General features: G+C 45.1%; 2 protein-coding genes across 2 annotated transcripts in view; one reads left to right on the top strand and one right to left on the bottom strand.

Moving 5' to 3' along the window:
- Nucleotides 1-18607, bottom strand: part of fhod3b (formin homology 2 domain containing 3b) — a 56212-nt gene extending 37605 nt beyond the window's left edge. Inside the window, 3 exon segments of the mRNA XM_057044885.1 lie at nucleotides 8260-8324; nucleotides 14026-14129; nucleotides 18087-18607. Coding sequence (XP_056900865.1) covers nucleotides 8260-8324; nucleotides 14026-14129; nucleotides 18087-18251 — 334 coding nt within the window. The 5' untranslated portion in view covers nucleotides 18252-18607.
- Nucleotides 18608-21068: 2461 nt separating this feature from the next.
- si:ch211-254p10.2 (solute carrier family 40 member 1) lies at nucleotides 21069-25620 on the top strand. The gene is made up of 9 exons (XM_057045254.1): nucleotides 21069-21670; nucleotides 21748-21815; nucleotides 21928-22087; nucleotides 22200-22315; nucleotides 22502-22628; nucleotides 22733-22999; nucleotides 23137-23808; nucleotides 24202-24745; nucleotides 25361-25620. The coding sequence occupies exons 1-8, from the start codon at nucleotides 21568-21570 to the stop codon at nucleotides 24459-24461; spliced, it is 1773 nt and encodes a 590-aa protein (XP_056901234.1). The 5' UTR covers nucleotides 21069-21567; the 3' UTR covers nucleotides 24462-24745; nucleotides 25361-25620.
- The last annotated feature ends 1519 nt before the right edge of the window (nucleotides 25621-27139 follow it).

The following is a 27139-nucleotide window of genomic DNA, read 5'->3' as shown; positions in this document are numbered from 1 at the left end:
CAGCTGAGTGTCCGGAGTTAAAGGTCAGTCTAATTTTACTGATGAAGTGAGGAGAAATTCTTGGAACTACTGTTGCGTGCACACGCATCCAAGTTTTTGGAATTATAAGGAGGTTGACAGTAAAAGGTGTCCTGCAGCGGTGAGCAAAAACACAGTTATCGCATTGCGGTGTTTTATTTCACTCTACTTTCCCCTCAGTGAACACTATAATGAGTTCAAATAGGACACAAAGTAAGTCCTCCGTCCTCGTCACACCAAGCACACATGCTTGGTGTCCTGCGGTGAACCCCCCCTTGTTGTGCAGGAAAGTTTCCCTCCTCTGCTGCACTTCGGAGTCAAATATGTCTCTCCTGGGGACAAATGATCTGAATAGGTGTGATGCTATTCCAAACATCCTAAACATTTTTATTAGTCATCCAGACGCCTGGACTGGAGCTGTCTGATCAGAATTTGATGAATGCATTTCATGAAGTTAGGCCTTTCTCCTCATAAGGAAACGTGCAGCAGGCCGCCATCAGAGAGTAGGTGTGTGCAGAGACTCTGTGGGATTAATAGGATCCTGGGATGGTAAAAGAAAATACCGCTTTGAGATAAGACAGGGGGGTTTTATTCACACCCAATCATCTGACAGTTTTCACGTGCTGTGATGAAATTCAGAGATAGATATTATCTTCACACGTGGCACCATTATAACCAGTACCGGAGGCATAGCTGCTGCTGGTGCTGCTGGTGCTCAGCTGCGAGAGTGGGAAGACGAGTCGGGGGCTAATATGTGGCCGATGACGACATGTGAGACTGCATTATTCTTCTACAGGCTAGCCAGTCGAAGTGATCATCATCATCTACTGTGGCACATAGAGCTGCAGCCATCTGTAGGCTGACACGTACAAACTGCTGAGCTTAAAATGTGTAGTTTGTAATTGCTGGTTAACAAAGTTGCAATTAAACTGATACTATTTCAGTGTAACAACTCAGGAGGGTTTAAGCAAGGCCCTCTATCGTAGATGTTCCACAGAGGGTCCTGTGGTCTACACACAGAACTGTGACACATCATTTGTTCATCTATTGCACTTTTTAGGGACGCTCTAATCAGCTATTGTTCACATTTCACACCATTAATCCCTCATTTTAATGCTTTAATGCTTTTGTTTAATCAGTCTAGATGTTTTGTTTTTTTTTAAATTAAGAAGAATTCCACTGACCTACCTAATACGACTATTAAGCCTTGTTTTGACTCTGCTCTTCATGCTGTCACCATTTTTTTGGCGTGATATTTAACGGAAAAAATGAGGGCTTTATCTATGGCACAAAAGAACTGTGTCAGCGGCCGTGCAACAGAATCTAGATGAGGTATAATTTTCTCCATTCCCAACAGTGGATTACAGGGAAGGAGCTCAGAAGTTTAAGCCCATAAAAGGGAATAAAAGGTGCAGAGAGGTGATTTATAAGAAAACCTCATGCATTTGTCAATTTAACACCAGTAACAAGTCCAGTCAACCAAGGTGATTTAAGTGTCTTTATCCTACTGGAGCACTGAGGTCAGCACGTCTAGGTCATACTTTTGCTGTGGGCAGCAGCCAGGAAGCGACCCACTATTCATGCATGTTTTAAAGGGTTGGATAAAAAAGAGTGGCAGAAGTCATTTTAAAGAACTTCACATGTACAAATAACAGCGCACAGAATAGGAGAGGGATACAGTAGTTGGTGAATGTGGCTGTGGCTGTGTGCGTGATAAACACAAGCACGGCTCGCCCAGGTGACGATGCCTGATACTTGGTAATAACATTCCTGACAAAAGATGAGATTCTGGGAAAATTCACAAAACAATCAAGCATTATGGCTATTTTAAACTAGAAAAAAGACATGAGCAACACAAATTTTGTAGTAAATAGAATAAAGTAACATTATTTTGCCAGAGTAACCTAAAAGATCTTTTAGCTCCTCAGGAGATTTAGATAACAGCCTTGTAATGTTGTTCTTCTTTATTTCATGTCTGCAACCAGCAGGTGTGCAGAATGCTTTAAAATGTTCTCTTTTTCCACAAGGTTAGCTTTAGTAAGCGTTCCTCAATAAAGGAGGCATTGTTATATGAAACATCACTGCTATCAGGTTCTCTTGCTCTGTGTCTTTAATCGTTTATTGCAAATTTCAGAAATGTCAGGTTTAGAAATGAGACGTATGTGCTTACAATTCACAGTCCTCAGGACTGCAAACTACCCTTTTATCACCCCTTTAACATGGGTTCAGAGAAATGTTATGACAGAGGGGGCGCCTGAAATGGTACATTTTTTAGTATCCTTACAGTCGAAGAGCACAAAACACACTTTACAGAGCTTCCTCTGATGCTCTCTGCTCATGCTGGAAGTAACAACTCCCCCATGGCCCATCCAACCCCCCCAAAGCCGGCAGCCTAGAGGAAACACTGCAATATGATACCACTTTTGAAAAACTTGGCTAAATTTGTGTTGAGAAAGGTGCACTGGACTACATTTCAGCACCCCTCCCCCACCCGTATGTAGAAAACACGCATAAAATAATGCAGTCATTTTGACCAGCGCCCTGAACTGTGTCTTCCCTTTTCAAGAATGCCGGATGAAACCCTAAACAGCATCTCTTAGCTCTGTGTTGAGCCTCACTAATACAAAAGGCATTCATTACAGAACATGCAGAGGGAAATAAAGACCCTGATGTCATTGAATTTGGAGGTTCAGACTTTGGGAGAGATTCAAACATTTTTCTCATTTCTAAACACTGAGATTAAAGGCTTATATGCAGGCTTTTATCTTATAAACAAGAGCTCTGCACAAAACATTCGAGCTCTTTGTGTGTTCAATGATCCTTAAGTGACCGCTAAGACAACCGTCACCACGCTGCGCAGGCGACCGTGTCTAAATGGACGTATTCAGCAACAGACGAGTTTTAACGTTGGGCGGCGTCAAGCACAACAATGATGTAAACAGGGCCCGCTTTTCTCACAGCTTGAGGAAAATAGTAGTTCGAACTATACCAAGATATTTATATGTCTATTCCTGCGATTCAAGCTAAGCTAAAGCAGGCAGCATTTCCATTACCCTCACCACAAGCAAAGTGGGCCTGAGTTGTGTATTCAAATGAGATTTCCCCTCAAATTCAAGACAAATTGTGGCTCCATCTGAGAGAAATCTCAATTATGCCATTTCATTGGCACTAATAGTGACATTAGAATTACTGTCAAAGCTAATTTAGTTTGTATAAATGCTATTAGTTTGTAAAATGTAACAAACCCTTTTGGACTGGAACCAAAGCTCAAGGTGCTTTTGCCAACATTCACCTGTGGCAAACAGACCTCTTCAGCTCCGCTGATCTGCTCTGAAGAATGAAACCAAGTACAGTTTCTCCTGAGAAGTTCACACTGATTGGGTCTCTTTGAGCTCCAAGTGGAGATTCTTCAGGCACTTTAGCTTTTTGTTTCCAGTCCTGCTCTTCAGTCAGCTGGCATCTCCATTAAAGGGGAGGGGGCTTGAAAAGGTGTGAATACCACATTTAATTCATATTTCAGGATAAAGTAAACTAATTTAATCATACTTGGCATTTAATACTGAGAGTTTTCTTAAAAAGGCTCTGCAATAAAAATAATTGTCGTTCCACTTTTACCCTACAGTTTCTAACAAACCTGGTCCTGCTCAAGGTTTCTTCCTGTTAAAGGGACGCTTTTCCTGCCGCTTTTACTTGTTCGGGATTCTGGCTCTAAAGCATCTGAAGACCATGTTGACTGCAACGGTTGCTATATACAAAAAAAGCTCAAATAAACTGAATTGTTCAATGGCCTCAATCAAAGCTCAGTTTGATAAAAATAGCCAGGCTCATTTATCGCATCATAGCAACAAATCAATTGTGCCAGACTCTCTGGACCAAATGTTTGACCCTGACCATCCCCACCTCACAAAGAAACATCATTGGACTGGAGAAGCCGGAAAATACCAACGTAACGGAGCCCCGAAGCAGCCGGAAATCAGAGCAGCATGAAAACGACAGTCCTCTAAATTCAAGCCGCAGCGCTCGTGTCAATCTTTATTTTCACAGCTGATGCCAGATTCGGGGCGAAATCATTCCGTGTGCCTGTGACATAAATCTAATAAAGCCTCCTTCAAAGTCAAACATCTCTGTTCAACGACTCAGAGCCAGCCAGCTGTGGCAACACGAAGCGATCCAAGGTGAGAGGGTGAATAACAACTGCTTCATAGAATAAAGGGGGAGTGACAGTCATGGCAACAGCAAACAGTTCCCTGGAGTGTCGGGTGAGGGATGTTTCCTCGCAGAGCCGCTGGCACCAGAGCTGAAGCAGAGAGAAGGAGCTGGCATGTGAGGGAGGATGTGAGGTGGAATATGGCTGCAGGCCAGCAGGTTTCAGTATACTAAATGCTAAAGATTGAAGCCCATTTTGATGGGTTTTTTTACGATTACATGTAAGAGCGGGAATAATTGGCTCTAAAATGATTTAAATATATGTGAGGAGATGTAACATTTGGTTGTAACATTAAAAAATATCAGTGTAACATTCAAAACAAGGAGACTGGTGGTTTGCAATGAAAGTTGGGGACCTTGAATCTGTTATTGAGAAAATACCAGCGGGCTGAGGTAAAGCTGATGAGAAAACCAGCTGAGGTAATTTGGTCATCTAATTGTGATCAATGAGACTTTTCCGTACCCCCGCAGGCATGTTTAACTGTGAGGGAAAACACAGGGCGCCCCCAGAGGTCAGCGACCCCGGGTCATTAATCTAAAGGTCCACCGAACCGCCGGCTGGATTGAGATGGAAATATCTTCATGTATGGCTAAAATTTGCACTTAAAGGATGGCCGCGTGAGCACGTTAGTAAGGTTTAAGTAAGGTTTCGGAATCACACCCTGGCTCCACACCATCCCGGTCCCAACAAAGCTCTGCAGGCACCCAACTCATGTTGGTTTGAGTAAAAATAAAATAAACTCCTTTTTCCTTCCAGATATTCCTGCCTGTTGACAGTCAGCTGTTTCAGGCCCGGGGCTGCTGACGTCGGACACCTGTCCGCTCCGACAAGGATGGCAGCGGTCACACAAACGGACCGTTTCACCACAGTGGAAACCACATCGGCCGACTGTCAATCTTCAACCGCGGTTTTCTAACGACTCGTTAAACGCGAGGACTGCGAGAATATCATTTACAGCGCTAAACTCAATTATGAGGCCGTTCGATCCCAAATTACCAGCAGGATTATGGTTTTTGTCCCCTGGTCAGGCTGAGACTCCTCACCCACCTTCTATCCAAACACAGCGAGGAAATAAAAATACTCCCCTCCTGTACGTACACAGCTCACTTAATTTTTTGGATGGTTGAGGAGCAGCACTAAGGGGCCTTACAACTGGAACCAGATGGCCTTGTAATGCGTGCGTGCCTTTGCTTTACTGTGTGTACGGGAATGTTATCGCCACAGACTGCTTAAAGAGCCTGACAACATCAGAGCAGCACCAGTCGGATCAAAGCCTCTTGATCACCCCCTCATGGTGGGCTGCAGCACATTCACAGAGGGGGGAGCAGACGTCTGCCTTCACTCTTGACACGCTCCGCATACTTAAACGGGTCGTTGAACGGGTCTACAGATCCAGAACACAGCCAACAATAAGTCCCGAGGAAAAATAAAATGTGCTCTTCAAGGAGGAGAAATGGTAGAAATACCATTTATTAATCACGTTATCTTGACAAGTTGATGAATTCGGATAGCTGTCAGCGTGCGGCTGTTGGCTTTTGCTCTTTAAATACAATATACATGGAAAACTGAGTACAGGAAGGTGTGATGAATTATTCCAGAACCCCCTTCCTGAGCTTTGCTATCAGCTGTGATTGGAAATGCTCACTCCGCACTCTGCTCGCTGCCTCAAACCTTGCATCTTTGGCCAGCGGTTGTGGGTTAGACGCCTGGAACCGCTTAGCACAAACAGATGGAAGAACAAGAGATTCATTTTCCTTCATCTCAAAAGTGCTAAATGGAAAAAAAGTTTTTAAATGATCTGCTGTTGTTAGATAATATCAATTTTCCGAAAAAGGAAGTCACTGACAAGTCGCCATAAATCATGGCGCTCTGCCGGGATTAGAAGAGACTGCAACACGAGTCACTTAATCCACTGAGAATGTGTCACCTCCACCACCCATGCTCGCCACGCCACCCCTGCTAATGCTCACAGAGGCGCTAAAGCCAAAACAATGCTCATAAAGTACTAATTATGAAGGACACGGTATTAGTTTTATTTAAATATTTAAAAAGAAATGACCACTGCTGGTGCGTTGATACTCCATAAATCACTCTATAGGAAGAACTTGTATTTATCATTGAGCCAGAAAATCAGAGGAAACTCAATTTTTGTATTGGTCTAAACTGGAAGATAATTAACAAATAGGTGGAGCTGATCATCCTCCATTTGGAGATAAACCTCAGTGTGGTGTCTGATCAACAAAAGAGCAGGGGGCTGCTTCACGTCACAACTATGACCAGTTCTGGACCTGTTAAAAGCAATTAAATAAACCATTTGCTCTTCGTGCAAGCGCTCTCCTTCCTCTACCTCCTAACCTGCTTTGGATCTCCAGCCGGTCTGTGCGGGACCATATGTTAAGGCTAATGACTATGATTAAGGCAGCCTGGATTAGGGCTCCCTGGTTTTCATTTGCACACAGTCGGACACACAAAACCTGAAAAATGGCTCTGCTGTGAGAAATCTAAAAATCACTTAATATGTATTGTAGGATTCATTAAAACTTCTATCCATTCACTCCCTGTTGCCACCGATTCCCATTTTAGGGCCACAGATGGTGCTGGAGTCTATCAAAGCAGAAAGATTAAATTAAAAACACCCCCTTCCCTCTTTCCCAGGAGGCATTAATCATTAAATGCATTTATACTATAAACCCCCATTTACGAAAAGGAAAAAAAGAAATGAAAAATCACTGAATACCAGCAATCTTCTTGGGAATTTGGTCCTTCAGAATTGACAGCAGGGAAATTCTCAATCCCTTAATACAGGGAAAAGCCAGAGCCTGAAGAATACCGTGCCATTTGTCACTGAGACTAAGGAATTATCTCCTGTGTGAAGCAGGACGATCGCACAGTAATGCTGCGCTCGTGGGGCCGTGAGGTAAGCCCAACAGTCCGATAAAATTAGGCTCAAATGTCTGGACAACTTACAGTAACACTGACCACCTTGTCTAGAGGGGGGAAAAATACTCTCCGTGCACGCAGTCGTCGAGGAGGGGAAGAGAAGGGCAACAGGTGGCTGTCAACTTAGAGAAAGAGAGGGTCATCATCTACTTAGAGGAGAGCAGCATGACTGTCTGCGACTCCCCGGGCTGCACGGAGCTCAGCCAAGCACCGGCAGGAGGAAGAGCGTAAAGCACTTCAGCACGCCGCAGCGTGGCGAGTCAACGCTTCAGGTCCAGAACAGGAATCTGTCTTGCATCAGACGAGGAGCGCAAATGTCTCACATACTGTATGTTCTACTGTCAGAACTGTGTTACACCAAATATAGGAGGAGGAAGGAAGCTGCAGGATCAGGAGAAGTGGTTTTAAATTGAGGCAAGCGTTTGTGCCGGAAGATTCTGACCATTTTATATCTTAAATCTTTTTTACACTGACTTTTTTACGCTATGGGATAAAAAAGATGGACCTATATCAGTTGGCTCAGCCCTATATTGGTAAAGAAATCCTACAGTTCACCATTAGAGGCACATCTTATTAGTATGTGTTTTAAAAAGTGCCAAATAATTAGCGCCAACTTATGATTAACATAAGCAAGACTGGAGTTTTTGCAGGCACTTAAACTGTAGCTCGCTTCCTCAGTTTAATCCCAACGCAACTTCTCATCAGCACATTGTGTCGACGCGCGTGTGCGCGCCTGCAGCGTGCACGCATGTTTGCACATGTTCCCAATTAGCTCTTTGCGCTATTTCCCTCACATTATTCAAAGTCACCAGGAGGGCCAATAAAACAAAGTGACAGAACACAGTAACTCCACAAACATTTAATGTGCTCAGCCTCTGCTCCGCGCCAGGCCTCTGCTTTTAACACAGTGGCTGAGATGCAGATCATTTTCACCCACATTAAGATTCTAGGCCGTCTCCCAAAACTGCCACTGTGGAAGTGCGATTCCCTAGTAATTGGGGCAATTAAGGCTAATATCACTGCTGATGCCCCGTAAAATCAGGGAAGACAAACTATTATAAAGAAGTGTCGAGCAAGTGGTTTGAATTACCCACCGATGCAAGCATGGACCCGGATGGAGAGCTGGGTTCGAAGGACAATGCTGTGCTTTTTGCCTCTCCTGTGAAGAAAAAAAGGGCAAAAGTTAATCAGATGTGAAGCCACACAAGAGTTTTCTGTTTTCTTTGTAAAGTGTGTTTCCTTGCAGGAGTGTGCGCAAAAAGACAGTAACGGCATCAAACATGGAACAAAGCAGAAAGTCAGCTTTGATCAAAAAGGAACCATCAGAGCAGCGATGTGCTGACATCAAAACTCAGCTGGCCAGTAGAGTTACTGTGAAAAACGGAACAATGGCGTCCGCCCTGAGCTGGCGTGTCTGCAGTCTTTACTCAGGTCATGAGACAAACCTCTCCTGATGTAAAGGAAAAAATGAGGGATGGGAACGGCTCAGAGGTCAGCTCCGCCCCCTGGGTTAATGGAGACATGCCAAGACCCTATCACCATCCTGTCATCTGCTTTCAATGTCTGAATGACAGTCCCACACAAAGGTAACAAAGCGCCTCCGTTCCTTTCAGTGGTGAAAGCGAATGTGAGTCCAGCTTCGTTTGTAGTCACACAGACTATAAGATGGCTATTTAGACAGCCACGATCTAATTTGTGGATGGCGCGGCGGCTAAATTGGCCTTTTTAAAGGATGATGACGACCTCATGCTACGTTTTTCTTTCCCCAGTTTCAACAAATCCCGAGGCCAACAATGTCTCGGCAGCAACGACGCCAGTTTTTACCCCTCGTTACAAACAGCCAGGAGGTTTCTTCATCTGAAAGAGTTTCTAGACAGATTTCAGAACTGTTTTGTTTTTACCGGAATCATTGGAACTGCAAAGCTGAATAGCTTCTGCGACGTGCACGTGGCTGCTTTCAGCCAGTATTGATGAAATATATACTGTATATTACTGCACTCGCAAGGTAAACAGACCCATGTTGCCGCGTCGCAGCTTTCTGTGCAATATCAACACAACTGTCAGAGGAAAGCAGTTTTGGCGAGGCCACTCTGGATCAGAACTGCCACCACTTCAACCCCCCCGCCCGGCTGAATGGAGAAGTGTACACACACAAAACACTGGAGCTAGAACTGTAGACAAGTGCACAGCAGGTAGTGTTACCCAACAACATTAATCTGGCTCTCTGACAACGGCACTTTTGTGCCGCCTGCACAAAAGGTAGAGTGATTGTTCAGGCCAGCATTGGAGTGCTGTCCTCAGTGACAGTCAGGCAGCAGTGGGTCTGACAGAGAGAGGGGAGAACTCTTTCAGTACAGGAGACAGAGCATGCTGCTGCTTTGCAATCCATCCAATGGACATGGCAGACACACATGAAGTCTTGTATCTGACCAGTTATTTCTTTTCTTGACCGCTTCATTACTTTCGGGGGTCATGCGGAGGCCGCTGGAGCCTGTGGCAGCTAAGCCAAGGTACACTCCCTTTAGAGGAGTCTGTCTTATGTGAGCATTTGGAGGTTCGGTACCTTGCTCAAGGGGACCTCGGTAGGGCTCTGAATGTGCTCACTCCTCCTGCCACCAAAACACTTTCCATGTTTTGTCCGCATGAGTTAGGGAGATATAAGTGGGGCCCGTGGTCACCGACGTCCAGTAGGACGAACATCACAGGACTCGCGTCTGTGGACATGAAGCTGGACTGCTGAGCTGAGACAGCAATCAGTAACTGAAGCTTCTACGCTGCCGTTGAGGCAAATAGGAAACCAGAGTGGTTTTGTCACAGACGCCTGCTTTCTCTCCGCCTGGCTGCAACAGGATCCCGCTGCTTAACCGAGACCTAAGTGGAGAGGCTAAACAGGCCAAAAGCTCGTTAACAAATTAAACAACCCCCCTCCCGCCACCAATTAGACCTAAAAATTTGACCCTACATCAGACAGTGCAGCAGGACAGTAAAAGTGGCGGGTGCCTCCACCACGGCGGAGCCAGGCGGGAGATCAGGTTTGTGTTGGCATCGGGTTGTTTGTTTGTCCCGCGCTAAGCAATAACGGTCAAAAGGGTCAGCATGGATTTGCAGGGATATTTTATCAGAATCCCAAAAAATAAAAAATTTAGGAGTAATCTAGGAATTATACAATAAATCCTTGAAGTACTTAGTCATCGTTTGGTCAAATGTCATCTTGTTTCCTTAGATGGTAACAGTGTCTAATACATTCAAATCAAGCTTCTGTTAAATCTGACTTGTCTTGTTGGAAAAATACAGTTAAATAACTGGAAAATACAGTTAAATAACTGGAACAGTCACAGTCACATTTAAAAAAATAAATAAAAAAATCTCAGTAATGAATCAGCAAGTCTTTGGCCTAAAGGAATTACTCACTTCCTTTCCATAAAAAAGCCTTCAATCACAACTCAATGCAGAAGAAGTGATGCTCCACATGCATCATCCTTAGTCTGCAAATTAACACTAAAAATGCAGAACGCAGTTGTAATATTTTTGAGCTCTGCCAGGCCAGATGTATAGCCTTCCTTATTTCTCCTGCCTTTCCCTCTATTCCTCCACCATTCCTCTGCTCCCTCAGCCCTCTCATAAAGCTCAGGCTCAATCTTCCACCCACAATAACAGCGACTGGACCACTTCATGTCTGCGAGACCCTGTTCCAGCTTTACCGGTGCTTGGTGGGAAACAACAAAAGACGTGAAACCTGCAAAAAGTGACATGCTGTCTCTCTCTAACACACAGACACACACACACACTCACAGAACTATTAATGTTAGACTTGGAGGCCTGATGGAGGTCTACTGACTCAGCACTGAAGATGAATGTCCTTGTTTGAGAGTCCAACATCACTCACTCACACACACACACACACACACACACACACACACACAAACACACACTCACACACACACTTTTGTATCAGTGACAGTGCTTATTATGCACGCCGTTGTTTATGCAAGTAAGTTTTTGCATATTTTGTGAGCTGAAGAACTCCAAAAGCAAATGTGGTGCTGCAGTACGCACTCACGACAGCTTGTTTTCTGACTCCTACCTTGCAGGCCTGGCCTCAGTCTCATGATGTATCAACCAAACAAACAAGGTATTTATTACTTTATGAGAAACAGAGAAATTTTTTCTTTCTTTTGGTGAAGAAAGAACAACATTTGGGGTCTATCAAACCCCTGATGATGAATGTCTAATCAGAAAACTGTTTTTCTGCGAGCCAAATCCCAGAAAGCCCAAATCCTTGTTTTCTTACTTAGACATTCGGCTAAACCGAGTTTAAGATTTCCTCCGATTCTTTGGAACGCTCTTTTTCTCTTGAAATTAAATTCTATTTTTATGAGCATCTACAAAACTGTGTCCAAGCGGTTCAGACCAAAAAGAAAGAAAAAAAATTGATGGTGAAAGTGGAGCTGTCCTGAGAGAGATGAAAGGATATGATGTGAAAGCCTAAAGCCTGCAGAGTAAGAACAGTTGGATTTTGTTGGATTTGAAAATGCCAAACATCTAACTGGTCATCAAACACATCAAGGACACTCAATAAAAAATGGCACATTTACTGTAGCACAAAACGGTTGGATATCATGTGTGTTTTATAAAGACTTGGAGCAAAGCTTGGTCCCGCTGCTCAGCTGCACGACCGCTGCAGTTCACGTCGTCCTCTGTGTCTGAGCACTTAATGTGGCTCCTATCTGCAAATCAATGTCACACACTGAGGAAAGCCTTGAACACGTTCCTGCAGGCATGAAACGGCGCTGCTCCCGTAGCATCGGAAACCGGTCCCAGACTTTACAACCGGCACGCTCTCCTCAATCCAGGTAATCCACCAAAAATATTCAAGGGCTAAAAACGAATGTCAGCAGACGCCAGGCCATATGATCCTAACTGCGGACGCTGCACTTACGCCTGCAAATGCAGAAACCTGCGCGTGTGAGTGAGTCATCCTCGTCTGTCATAGTTGGCCATTTAAATGACTGGCTACCAAAAAGTGCCAGCGTCTCTGCACAACGGAGCTGGAATGGTCAGTTTATAACTTAAATTGAGCCTATGCTTGAGATGGGACCAGGGAGTTATGAGTCACAGTCTCCTACAGCTGAGCTTCAAACGCGGTGTGGGAATGATTAGGGCCCTTAAGCGCCCATGACATGGATATCTGCCGGCTCTGTCGGAGGATCATACCTAAATCTGTTTGTAAAGACGCGAGGTATTACACAGACGCCTCAAGAATTTAACCTGTCATTTATATCAATTACCTGCAGATTCCATAAAGTCAGGCAGCATTTTGAAACGATTCCGGCTTTCCGGGGAAAGGTAGGTGACAGCTCAAAGCAAAAATAATGAAAGCACAGTCAGAAGTGTTATGTAGGGTTGGCATGGCGGTTGTACTTGTAAACTTTTTCGACCTGCTTGTAAAATTCTGAAAAATAGAATCGGTTTCTCTGCGGTTCCAAAAAAATAAAAGGTTTATGAGCTTGAGTCTGATACTGACAGGTCTAGAGCGGTCAAAGGAGGGCGAAAACAAAAGTGAGGTAGAACAAGCAAAGGTGAAAATACCTCACCGGGCCTGTAATGAGCTCAGCAATCATCAACTCTACAACACCGAGCGCGGGGGGGGTGTAATCACGGGCACATCAGAGCCATAAAAAGCCAACAGGCTCCGCTGCCCTATTTTTAAAAAATAATTGCCTAACCACCTTCACCTCCAGCACGCTCAGACAACGGACTGTGGGTTTAATGACACACATCCATACCATCCCGCGCCAGCTGGCCATACCCAGACCCTGGCAGCCTCGGCCTTCAGCGGGAGAAGACCACTTTAACCTCACAGCTCTCAATAGCTTCCAAAACCCTCCCAAAACTTTCAGATAGAAGCGGGAAAGGCCAGCCCCCGCCATGAAAACACAGAATTCCCAGTGAGTCAAACAAATCTATACGTGTTTGTGGTTCGGTTTCCCATGCAAACCTTTGCTTGGGGAAACAGGGATGATGCCGTCTTCATCCAGATTTTTAGAGGATAATGAAGGAATCCTAACGGACCTACATTACGTACAAATGGAAACACTATGGCTAATTAGATAGCACACACAATGGAGGTGAGGGAGATTACTCATCAGACAGGTCTGCACCTCATAAGTGGTTTAGATGACATCACCGCAGCCACTCACGACTGCGGAGGCCAGGTATTTTCAGGAGGTGAATGGATGAATGCCATGGAAAGTCTGAGGAGTTAACAGGGCACTAATAGCACTAAAGAGCAGCTAAAATAAATGAATGACTGACTTCCACATAAGAAACCTGCTCTACTAAACTCTAACCTCAGAAAATCAGGGCATATTCAGCCACTGGGATTGGGCAGCATTGAGGGATTCGCAGCGAAATACGCAAACCTACCGTAGAAATACATGCATTATTATAAAATCTATGAAAATTAATAGCCTGTCTTTGTTGTTGAGGTCTGCCGACGATATTCATTTGACAGAAGAGGCTAAGGCATCAGCTACCTTCCCAGACCCGAGCTTCATCTTTAATAATATTCATATCACATATGACTTTTTCCAAGGAAGGAAAAATAGAGAGGGACAGAGAACAGGCATCTTTTTTAAAAAAACATTGTTTTTATTTGTGGTTTATAATGAGAAAAAGATGGATACAACTGTGTTTTCCATCAAGCCTCTCTGGAAACTGATCCAAATGTGACTTCTGAAGGCCTAAACTACACAAGGGGCTTTTAAAAGTGCTACCTGAGCGCTTTTGTTTTTACAATTGTACAGATTTTATTTCATTTTAGCGCCTTGTTTGGTTCAGACTGGAAATTGTCATCTTACCCTTCCTCCTGAAATCCTTCCAGTTCATCTCCCTGCTCAGCCAGGGTGGACTCCAGGTCCAGGTAGCTTCCATTATGGGACAGCTGAAGGGCACAGTCGTCCGGCTACAGAGAAGAAGAAGAAGAAGACGCCAACAGTCAGACACTGATCTGATGTGAGCACAAGACAGAATATCAAATATGAAGTCATCTCTGATCAGAAACCACAGAATCAAGTGCAGGCCCACACACACAAGCTGAGTAAAAAGTTAGCGAGAAATACTTAGTTGGAGCCATTTGGCAGCCTGATGCCTCTTATTTCTTTCCGCTCCCTGTCTCAGTGTATCAACACACGTATGATTTGTCTTTGCTGGCCTGTCATCAGCTGATTGTGGTCAAGGTGATGAGGTATGAATCTAATCAACCACCCCGCTCACCTCTAAATTACAGACACCAACCTATTTTTAGTCTGGGCTCCACAGCATAGAAATAACAGAAATAAATGGGTCCGTACAGGTGTATTTTATGGCCACTCTGCTTTCTCTATATAATATTATATTTATATACAATGCATAAAACTTTCGCTGTGTTAACTTGGAGGTCTTACTGCCAGGGTGAAAAGGAGAAAGTCTTGGAAAGACATGTGTCAGGCTGCACTGCAGCATTTACAACTGTGTCATATTTGAGATCTGAAGGGAAACATGTGGCCGGCCAGGACCATTAATCTCTGTCCAGCCGCCTGAGCCATTGTGTCTGCTTCGCATGCATGTTGAACCAGAGAATTAACGATACTATATCTGCGATACGCGTGTTAATAAAACTGCAGGACTGAGAAGAAAGAAAGGCTAATGTATTCATCTTTAAGACTTTAGAGAGGATATTAGAGAAGGACTGGTATAAATGGCACAAACGAGTGAGCCGAAGCATTTCCTTGCAGGTTCTTCCAGGTCTTAGTCAGCGCTCGTTCTCTCTCTTTGTGTGCTTTTTCCAGAAAAACAGGGGTCTGCTGCTTCACAAGCAAACATAAACATCCCATAATTTCAGACTCATGCGCAGCATTACATCATCATCTGTATACTTTGTGTCACAGTTGTGGGTCTTCAGATCACTGGATGACAGATATTCCACAGTTCACATGCTGAAACCACGCTTCCTGTTTTATTTTGGCGGTGCTTTCTGGCCCGTTTTGTCCAGGTTTACGCTTTGTGACATTTTCTTTCCTCCTTTTTTTGCGATTCTCTTTTAACATGGATGTCTAACATGCAGTAGAGGGTAAATGATGAACTGGATAAAAGAAGCGCGCAAAAATGTGCTCTTAAATTAACACTGTATCACAACCTTAAATAGACAAAACATGGGGCTGGATCTGCCTCAGTAACCTGTAATTAGCTGTCTGAGCAGCCTTAGAATGTGTTTCTCCACACAAGGGTTTGTCTTATGGACGCGAAAAAATGCAGACAAATCTGAGGTTGCTAAATCACAAGTGAGGCGGACCACTCCTCATCTTTTTATCGCTCTTGGCTGTGCTCGTGTAATCAGCCCGGCTTGTTGTTCGCAGGCCTGCTCGTCTGTGACCAGGCCAGCCAGGACGAAGACCATAAACTGCCTTTAATCCAGGAGCGGCACTACCAGATTACCGGTGGCAGAAGCTTCCTCGGACGCTCCCCACCCAGGTCTTGAACCCACAGTGGCCCTGCGATGGCTGAGACCAGCGAACCAACCGCCAGTGCACGCTCGCACACTGAGGTCTGGCCTCTCCCTTCAACCACCATACCGTGGTCCACTGACCAGGGAGCCAGTTAAGACAGAAGCGGCTAAAAATAAACTCCATTCAGCTACCAGTGAACAACTGCTATCTCAATGTAAATTTCTTTGTAATCCTTATAACCCATCTGGAAGCAGTCAGTCAGAAAGCCATTAGCCCAATTTTAACATTAATTTTGTGGCAGATGTGTGTGCACGCTGCGACTTATTTTTGTCAACATTCTTGCACCGCTCTAAATTAAACAAGGGGAATTACAGTGAGCCACTTAAATATAAAGTTTGGATGGTAAAGGTGTGGCTTTTTTCCCACCAGCCAGTGATTTAAAAGCCATTGAGACACAATGAGAGCGTGCACGCAGGCATGAGAACCACAAGAGTGATCCCGGATCTCTTTCCGCGCCGAGGATGAGCCTGTCCGCAAATTATGCATTCTTCCGAAAGGAGCCCTCGACGGAGGCCATCTTTCAAAGAGCGGAGGAAGGCGAAAACCTCAACTCTGCATAACAATGTGTATCAAAGGAGCTTAAAGAGGCTTGGAGGAACATTCACCCTACAGCCTTTAACATAACGTCTCATTACAGGATTCTGTTGGTTCTTTTAATGAAGCGAATTCTGGAAAAACAACCTGCACCAAAATTTAAAACTGCTAATGTGGCGGTCCGCCCTCGAAGCCACATTTTCCCTCCGTCAAATCCTGCTTTGCAATCCCACGTTCTGCCTCGGGTCAGAAGCTGAAACACACCGACAGAGATGTTGATTGGTACCACTGAACTGTGCTGCACGGACCAAAACGTGCACTTTGCCCCTCATCTGACAGGGATCATGTCGAGGGCTGTAACACGCTGGCTGAGTGCTGTTGTCTTTAACGCACGTGGTGGATTACATTACTCTAAACAGGCTAGATGCATGTGGACAAACAAACAACCCGTACGTGCACGCGCAGATGCTGGGAGTGTGGCAGGAACATCCCAGAGGGAGCATATGTTAACTTTGGACTCCCCTGCTGCTTGTGTGAGCAGCACTATTAATACCGCAGAGACGGAGCTCCAAGACAACAGGTTCGTCGTCAAAGCTATTTGAAGGGTCAACAAAGTTGCTTCTTCAAATTCTGTCCATGAAAAAGATCACTCAGGGCCCAGACTGATGGGTTTGTTTTTAAAATCCAAACCACAAGTGGTAGTCAGTATTCAGCCTAGTTTTGTGGTCCAACTGGGCCGCTGCTATACTGAGACCCGTCGATGGTGCAAAGCACAACAGCTCTTTGTTTGTGTTTTTAATTCCTCCCCGCTCTGAAACAATATAAAGCCTTCCCATCATCCCATCCCGCCGGTCGCACTGAGCAGGGAAGGGGGGTTGGGGGGGTGCAAAGGCAGAGACAGGCCTGCGGTGATCCGCAGCATCCTGAGGCTTCCGTGACCCATCTCACCAGCTCAGACGAGACGGGGTGCCACAGATCTGACAGAATGAAGAACGGGGACCCTAATTAAGGTTCTATTTGTGCGACTTTCCCAACCAGACTGGCACGGACGCTCGATGAAAGACTTCTTGCGGTTGTTTCATTTTAACAGTAAATGGAAAAAAAGTCCTTTAAATATGTCATGTGATACCGATGTGGCCCAGTCAGAGACAAGGGACGTGACCTGGGAAGCCCCTAAAAGCAATGGGAAGCATTTGTGCGAACAGCTGATCAAGACCCAACAGCGCAGCGGTGCCTTCATGACCATGACGCACCTCCTCCGTTCTAGAGAGACCAACGCCATGATTGATAGCTGGGGGGGAGTTTAATCCGTGGTGACACAAACTCTGGCCGTCACTTTGCACGGTCACTCCTTTGTCTGGTTCTTTTCACTGCTGGCATAACACTTGTCTACAGTGCAACCCCCCCCCCCACACACACACACACACCACACACACACACAAACACACAGTCTGCAGCCCTGATAATGACAGAAAGCAGGTTAATCTGAAAGGGATTACTGTTGTCTTTCAGACAAACATTAACCAAAGACTGCCCCCCCCCCCCCCCCCCCAATTTAATGCATATGTGCACCCCTGTACTGTTTATTGAATGAAAACAACCTTCAAGGTCAGACTGTGGCTGCATTTTGCTGAAACAGTTAACTTGTCAGTTTATGACGCCGCTCCATCAGCATCATCAACAAACTGCAGTAAGTATGGCCCATCTCATGGTCCAGTGGGTTTGTTTGGTAGTTACCCCTTCAACACGCCCCGGTTAATCATTCAGATCAATTGTGACGTTAATTCTTTACTAGAAACACAGAAACCTAAACAAAAAGCAGAATAAACAGTGTCACAAACCCTGTGAGGAGCTTTCAGCAGCCGGTGGACTCCAGCTATTTGATTGATCAGAGGAATATCTTCCCTGAATGTGTACAGAGGCGGTCTGGTGGGCTCGGGGAAATTGGTGCTGTTGAATGGATCGGTATCATCCAGGAACTGGACCCTACACACAAACGTGGCCATGGTGCATCCATGCAAGGCGAGTTTGGATCAGGAAAACGGCGGATGCACCGCCGCAGCCTCCGACAGGCAGGCAGGCAGGCAGGCAGCCCCCCCGGGCAGAGAACAGGTCCTCTGCAGTAGCAAAAAATCCTATTAGTCTTGGACCGTCTCCATTCGTTTCACGCGGCGGCGAAGTGAGTCCGGACAGTGAACGCACCACCTCAGAAGATCCGGGATACCTCCAGTCAGAGCGGCGTGGGAATGAGCCGGGCGGCCACGTCCGAGGACATTGCGGGTGTCTGATGCGCTGAGGAGCAACTGCAGAGAGTACTGCAACACTTGGATACGCGGCTCTCTCCTGAAGCAGGGGACGCCGCAGCCAGACCCCAGCACGCCGGACCACGGTGCGACTACTGCGCACGCAGCTGCGACGCCTAGTGGCCGGAGAGAGAAGTGCAGTGACTCAGCCTTTCGTGGATAATGTTTATTATAATCCCGCAGTGGGACTTAATCGGTGGCGTCAGGATGTCTCGTAAAACTTTTATATTCGGTGGTTACATCTCAGATTCTTTGTCCTGCTGTTGTCACAACAATTCGCAGCAATTTGTACATTATGATCTGCACCAAAATGCTGCCCATTATCAACCCATCCTGGTGACAGAGCCTTTACCAAACCGAGCCAGGTGGTGGTTTATTTTAAGTGATCTGTTGTTTTGGGAGTTCACGGAGCCATGTGGGGTCTGCTTTGGTGGACAATTGCGTTGAATAAAACAATGTCACCCGGCAGTTTGGAATTTCTCTCTTGTGTAAGGTTTGTTGTTGCTATGTTATGTTTAACAGCTTTTTTGGGGGGGGTAATTTTCAGTTTTGTTTGCAGTTTGTTTGGATTGAGGGTACAAAAGTTTAGAGCTTGGTGTCTTCTGCAAATGTAACCACGTGTCGGGGAGGTTTGCTGGAATGTGTGGGTGTTTAGGTTACAGCTCCTCTGTTGTTTCAGAAATGCTTTTTTCCAAGGTGGAATCTACTGAAGCCTGTCTGATCTATTCAGTCATGTGTGCATTTCTGATTAATCAAATGTTGCTCGTGTTCATGAGTTGACCATTATACAATTAACTGGCGAGAATTGTTGTGAAAGTATATTTTCCCTTTTTTGATTGGGAACCAGAAGACCACGAGGAGCCCTGCGGGCTCCTGGTCCTCCAATTATTAGCCAGGACACAAACAAATTGTGCAGTTTGTAACCTAGGAGGAGTACAAGATGTACAAATTAGACAGTAAATAAGCAGTCACAGTTTAAAGAGACAAAAAAGTGGAGGGGGGGACAGTACGTGCTGTCCTGTTAGGCCTGGGACTGGGACATGTCTGGGGGCTCCTCCATCTGAAGAGGCAAGGATGCTTTCACGCTTTGCTGCACTTTTTCCATATTCAGCTATTTACACAGTTCAGGCAGGGAATTCATACCTAATTATATCCAGATCTGCTGGAAAAGTTAGGGAGGATTAGGTATACTCCCATACATCTGTATTTACATTTCATCTGCAGGCATAATTTAATTTGGTCACAAAAGTTTGGGGTCTCCAGGAATGCACTATAGACTGCCTGTGTATAAAACAAATGGGTGGAAAAATGATTCGTTTTTATTCCTGAAGCCATTTAGAACATCTGACACTCAACATGGAAAAGGTCGATGTATGTCTCCCTAAAAAGAAAATCTCTAATCCTGTTTAAAAGGCAGTGAAACGCACCAATGCTGATCATCGTTCAGTCTCCACAGCCTCGAAGCACCTCTCTGACTCAGATCTCTCTGACTCAGGCACAGTTTCTCCGGGAGGGGATTTGGAGTGTTAATCATCATAACTTGAAACAAAATCACATTATTCTGCCTTCCAATATTGGCGGCGAGCTTTTATTGACGCGCCAAACTTATCTTAATCTCGATCATCTTAACACTCTGTTTCCAGCTGCAGCAGACCAAACATCTCCAGGCAGGCCCTCCGTCTTTCTGGTGACTTCCACCTCACGTATGCTCCCAGCCGAGGCCAAAGACTACTACGGACGAGACAAGACCCGGATTTTGATCACTAAATGAAACAATCTGATGGATGTGGTTGGAAGAGAATAAAAAAGATGCTCACTTTCTCCTTTGTGACCTTGGTGGATGTGTCTCTTCCTGCCAGCTGTCTTTGAGTCCTGCGTCTCCTGCTGAGGCCGAGGACACATTGTCAGACTTTTGAAGGAGGCAAAACCCAAATTTACACGTAAACAGGCTGTAAATGCAACTCTGGCCACAATTTTTGTGAATCTGTTATTAAAGACAAACAATTGCCGTGTTTGACACATCATTTTTCTCTTTCTGTAGAGAGCAATTTCAGACCTGTATTCATTTTTATTCCTCATTTACATAAAAATAGTTACGTTCCGAGACCTTTTTTTCGTCTCTTTTGTATTAAAAATTCAGTGGAGGAAAACTTTTCTGCGGGCCATTAAGGACTATAAAATAAATAGTAAATAAATAATGAGTGTAAGATAATGTCGGCGTATTTGGTCCACATGAAGGGCTGTGCGTGAGCCACCCTCACCCGCCACAGGTGACGCACTGCTGCATGAGATGCCCTTTATGCAACCTTTTTTGACACGTCAACAGCGGGGGCAGTTGCTCGTGTACCTGAGCGTGCACACATGACCGTGCACACGTGTGGTTCCTGAGTTACGCGCTGGTCCTTTTTTTTTTTTTTTTTTGTGGTGCGGGAGGGCAGTGATATTGTCCCCCCAGGGTCACGTGCTTTGGAATATGCTGGCTGCTTTTGTTGTCACCCTGCCTGTTCTGCTTTTCTGGCAATTTCATACAATGGTGCACTTGAGCGCCGTGATGTTATTAAGCCTTTGAAAGTACTACAGCTTGAATTCCACCTCTCAGGAAACACGAGCAGGCCAGTGTAAGGTACATGGAAGAAGCCGCACCGTGAGATCGACGACAGCGAGGACCAGTTTACACACCAGAACAAAGGTGAGTGACTTTGTTTCCACTTACCTGTCGGCGTTTTTAGACTTTTCAGTCTTATTGTCACTGCAGCTACACTTTTCTATTGCTCGCATTTTTAACATCAACATCATTTAGGTCCTGTTCCATCTGTTATCGTGTCTAAATGCTGAACAGGCTGTGGTAGGTTTTGCTGTTTAAGTCAGCTAGTAAGCAGAAATAGCCTAACTATCGTTGCACCCTGATAAAAGGTAACTTTATTGGTTCCTGATGATGCCGTGACCCGCACTGTACTGTCAACAATGGGCCAGGGGTGCGACAAGTTCAGTAGCTGTTTGACCTCTGATCCCGCAGGCGATGTCCCGGCGAGCAGATGCCTCCCAGTGCGGGGGGGTTGTGGTCGAGTTCGAGTCCGACAGCAACAGGGAGACGAGGGATAGAAAATCTCGGAGTATTACAGGTAAACAGGTATCTTAGCGCCATGTAGAATTGGTGGCGTCCACGCCCTCATTTCAGTCCCATGCGTCTCCTCACAAGGTCCAGCTCTTATCTACCTCAAGGGTCCCAAGTTTCTCATCTATGTCAGTGGAGCGTTGTCCATGTGGGTAAGAAAGACTCTCCAAACCATCAGATTCCAGGAGACGCACGTTTAAATAAAATCAAGGCGGGAGGAGGGAAGACGCTCAGCGGCGATTACAGCACGTTTGTGTGTAACAGGGTGACCGTATGTGGCACTTTGCCATCTCTGTGTTCCTGATTGAGTTGTACGGACGTAACCTGCTCTTGACTGCCGTGTTTGGGTTGGTGGTCGCCGGCTCGGTGCTCCTCCTTGGGGCTTTGATTGGCGACTGGGTTGACCGCAATCCCAGGAACAAAGGTACACGTAATGGTTTCGCTCTGATTTCAAAAATTGCACAGCACGAGTGTAAATGGGTCTCTTGGTGCCTCTGTCTCCTCCTGAGTTATGTACTCCTTCTTCCTTCTTTTAGTTGCACACGCATCTCTTTTCATCCAGAACATCTCAGTGACAGTGTGCAGCATTGTGCTCATGTTGGTCTTCTTATATAAGCAGAGGATTGAGCAGATCTGGGATGGATGGCTCACTGTGAGTACACCCTTCCCTAACGGCCACGTTTCATCACTCGGTGCCACACTGACCCGTGAACAACGTTGAAATGCACAGTTTTAGCTGCTGTTGTTCTCTTTCTCCTGTGTCCCTGTTGTTTTTGCTTCTGAGCTTGTGGCTACTCTGCTGTCATAGTAACATGTTGCATCGCAAAACTTACACAAGGTGGTTTGTTATACGGTGGTGATCGTCCTGGCAGATGTAGCAAACCTTGCAAGCACAGCACTGACCATTGCCATTCAGAGGGACTGGATTGTGGTTATAACAGGATACAACCGAGGCCACCTAGCTGGTAAGGAGATCTGGTATTGGTGTCGGCTTCTCTTTCTAAAAATCATCTTATGGAAGCACACTAACCCCCCTGTTGTTTTTTTATTACTACTATTTTAACAAAAGGTATGAATGCCACCATGAGGCGGATAGATCAGGTGACTAACATTCTAGCCCCACTAGCGGTGGGACAGGTCATGACCCTGGCCTCTAACGTGGTGGGCTGTGGCTTCATTCTGGGCTGGAACCTTGTGTCTCTCATTGTGGAGTTCTTCTTCCTGTCACGGGTTTATCGTATTGTCCCGGCACTTTCGATCAAGCCGCCCGTGGAGGAGGAGGAGCAGAACCCTGTGTGTGAGCAGAGGATGGAGAGGAGGTGGCCACAAGGTATCAGTTTATTTAACAAGTTGGGACATAGGTCATCACACGTATGCTGGCTGGACAAACCATGACGAAGATGCCACTCAATATTAAGCGCTACTTCTATAAACTGCTGGACTAAAATGATGTCTTATTCTTATCAGATGAAGGTAACACCACACAAGCTGAACCTCTGACAGAAGGTAACTGCGACACGAGCCTGCATCTCAAAGAAATCACCAACCTGCCTCTGTGTTTCCGGAGGTTCCGCTGGCTGGTGAGCACCTGTAAAGATGGGTGGAAGGCCTACTATCGCCAGCCCGTCTTCCTGGCAGGGATGGGTCTGGCCTTCCTCTACACCACAGTCCTGGGCTTTGACTGCATCACCACGGGCTATGCTTATACTCAGGGCATAAGCGGCTCGCTCCTCAGTCTGCTAATGGGTGTATCAGCTATCACAGGGCTGATGGGCACGGTGATGTTCACCAGACTCAGGAAGTCATACGGCCTGGTTAACACAGGCATCATCTCAAGCTGCCTCCATCTGGGCTGCCTGCTGCTGTGCGTGTGCTCTGTGTTCGCTCCTGGAAGTCCCATGGATCTCAGCCTCCTCGTGCCCTTCATCAACTCCTCTTCTCCTGAGCTTGGAGACATAGTCAGCCAAAGGAAAAAACACGCTTATCCTCTGAGAGGAGGCAGCAATCAGCCACTCCTGCCTGACCGCTCCTCGATCCATTGGACCAACAACACTTTGCTTTTTGACAACGTGCCCTCTGATACAGTGCCAGAGTCTTACATCTCCATCATCCTGCTGTTCCTGGGCGTCATCACTGCGCGGATTGGTGAGTCGTCAAAGTTGCAGCAATGGTCATCAAAGCTTTACATAAAAAATTAAAGGATTTATAGAGACTGTAACAAATACCATATCCTATTTTGTTATTTAAAACAATCTGAAATTGCTGCCGGAAATGTAATTACAGAGTGTGTCCACTAGATGGCAGTGTGTACAAAGTATTCCACAATGAATTGTTCTCTTGCAGTTATTAACTGGCAATAATTCAAAAAATTAAATTGTACTTTTTTATATAATTAAGACCCCATTAAAGAACTAAAACGTCAATTAAATTGATAGAATTAAACAGAATAGTATTATTCTGATTATTTTGGTTATAATCTATGAGCTTTGTAATCACCCCACTATCTAGGGCAACTTTTAAACTTAACCTGTGTTTTAGGTCTGTGGTCTTTCGACCTGACCGTCACGCAGCTCCTGCAGGAGAGCATCTGTGAATCGGAGAGGGGCGTGGTGAACGGGGTGCAGAGCTCTATGAATTACCTGATGGACCTGCTTCATTTCATCATGGTGATCTCGGCTCCTCAGCCGCAGCACTTTGGCATCCTAGTTATCATTTCTGTGCTATTCATCACCACCGGTCACACCATGTATTTCCTATATGCGCACAAAGCCAAGAAAAAACGCCGCCACAACACATAAGGGAGCGGGCGCGGCCCACACACCCAGGACTGAGATGCTGATCAGCGCTGATTCCACTCTGCACCTGTGAAATGAATGTCTGCCCCCCTCTTTCCTTCAGCAATCATATTGCCATAGTCCACTCCCAGTTTAGCCATTCATTTCAGCAAAACACAGCCTGTTTCAGAGTTTTCCTTCTGCCTGCAGGGCCATGTCCCAGAGTAGCAAACAGGAACCCAGGCGAGGTAGAATGGGGGACACGTTCTCCCAGGTGGCTATCAATTCAAATCCAGTGGTGCATGCAGGTGAAATCCCTTAATACCTTAATACAACTGTTATGAGCGCACCAGAGCATGCTTTTTGCAAACCCTGTAGGATAACTCACAACCAAGTCTGTTACCCCACACAGCTTGTTGATTGGAGAGGGTTTTCTCAGAAATGGTGTTGCATGAATGAAATACAAACAAGATGAGACCATACTTTCACATGTCGCGTCGCTGTTACTGATCCGTCCACTTGGAAATATTCCAGGTTGTCCTGAAAGGAACATAAAGGGAACTTGATGTAAGATTGTCAGAGAAAGGCAGCCCCCCCTTTTAATGGACAGAAGTGAAAGTATTTCCTTATCCTGGTTTGTTTCTCTGTGGATGAATCAAGCAAATATTTACCTTTCTGTGCATGTAACCCTGGCTAGAAAAACCATATCATGCCATGAACTCCGTAGGAAGTATTTTATTCTAACCGCTTGTGAACTTACATAAATAAACCTAGTTACGAAACTTTCTTTCCTCCGAGTATTAAGAGTGATATCAATAGTTTTATAGGAAAAGAGACAAAAGCAACTTTCTTTTTGTGACATGTTTTGAACTCAGTGGATGCCAGATGTTTTGTATGATATACTTTGCTTCATTCTTTTCTAGTTCTCAAGAATTAAACATGACCTTACCTCAACCAAGAACAAGAACACTAATGGGAATGTGCCTTGAGAAGTACTCTCAGCTACTGTCGTGTTTTTCATAAATCCTTCATGTACAGTTCAAACACAATTAAAGGTCAAACTCTAGTCACACAACCAGCAACACTCTATATATTTGTACAATTTTCTTGTGACTTTTCAGTGATGTATCTTGTCCTCATTTTACAGACTGATAACTATGAAAATAAAGATGACTGAGGAGAATGTTGTCATCTGTAAATGTTCAATATATGAAATTAGCTGTCCATGTGGAGCTTAGATTCATAGCATAATGAATTAGTAAGTCATCTAAACAGCTGTCAAAAGAACTCTGCGGAGCTAATATTACTATACATTACTATACATTAATTTCCACTTTATATGTAATTGCCAATAGTGGCCGGTAGATGGCAGTTTCACGTCAACAGTCAATGACACATCAAGAGAAGAGGTCTTTGGGTCTTTGTCATTACTATCAAAAGCACACACAGGTTTGTTTGTCTATCTTTATGATGCTCATAGACATTCTTCAGCCCCAGTACCTGTCACAACAAATCTCGAGCCCCAACCCTAAATGTAAAATCAAGTTTTAACCCTCGAACCACCAGGGCTGTGAGGATCAGACAAATGGTTTTTTACTTCGAAAAATGACCTCGCTTTGCAGGTAAAATGCACACACACACACACACATACACACACACACACACACATAAACACAGCAGGCAGGACTGCTGAAGAAAAATGTGGGTGGGAAAGCAGGCCACACAGCACCTCAGAGTTAAATTAGACTGCTTCTTCACAGGCTGCAGGTGAACATCCTCAGATAATGATCCTATTAGCATATAGCCTTGTGATGATTCCAGACTAGACCTGCTTTGTAATGAGAGGGTCTTTATTCTGCTGCACTGCCAGGACTACAAAGGACTTCATAGTCTGGAGGACCTGATGGTCATCAAGTAGAAACAGGTAGAAATATACACAATGTATAAACCAATGCATGATTATTAATGCTAAAACACCTCATGACACCTAAACCACAACTAAGAATGATTACCCTTTTTAATCCAGTTATTAGCATTCTTTAGCATTACAACACATAAAGAGAAATTATATTTTAAACCATTCCACCACTGTTGTGTCTGAAAATATTAATGATATCTTCATAAACTTAAATAAAGGATGGGATTTTACATTATTGAACAGTTTTTTTAGAATCATGTCTCATTCAGGTTCTATAATACTATTGTCTGGGAGAGTCTTGCTTTCCCAAAACATTAAATTTTAATGATAAATGAAGTCATCCTTGGCTATTATCATAAAGCAGCAGCATCCGTGCAGTGGGCACGTTTTTTAAACCTTGCACGGTGATTCCCTAACGGGCTCAGCAGGATTTCATCATGTTTGCACTCCTGCACAGCCGCAGGCCGACAGCTCTAGTCTTCCTCGCATGGCCGCCACGGCGGTCCCTGGTTAAAGACGCCACTAAAACATACGTGGAGCTCACTAACAAGTCTGGCCTCAGGCGTTTGTGCTTTGAAGCTCGTTTTACCCCAGAAACTGGGTCAGTGGTGGCAGAGTTGGGACCGAGTCGTCCTGATTGCTTTGTCCCACCAGGAACAAACAGAAAGGGAGAGATGCTTGTTTTTAGATACACACTCCCTCTAATGCCCTTCGTTCCACTCTTCATGGGAAATGATGTGTAAACACTGGCTACCTAAAGAAAGAAACATACACTGTTGCATAA

Source organism: Takifugu flavidus, chromosome 10 (genome assembly GCF_003711565.1).
Source record: "Takifugu flavidus isolate HTHZ2018 chromosome 10, ASM371156v2, whole genome shotgun sequence".
Classification (NCBI taxonomy): Eukaryota; Metazoa; Chordata; class Actinopteri; order Tetraodontiformes; family Tetraodontidae; genus Takifugu; species Takifugu flavidus.
This window is presented reverse-complemented; position numbering and strand designations above follow the sequence as displayed.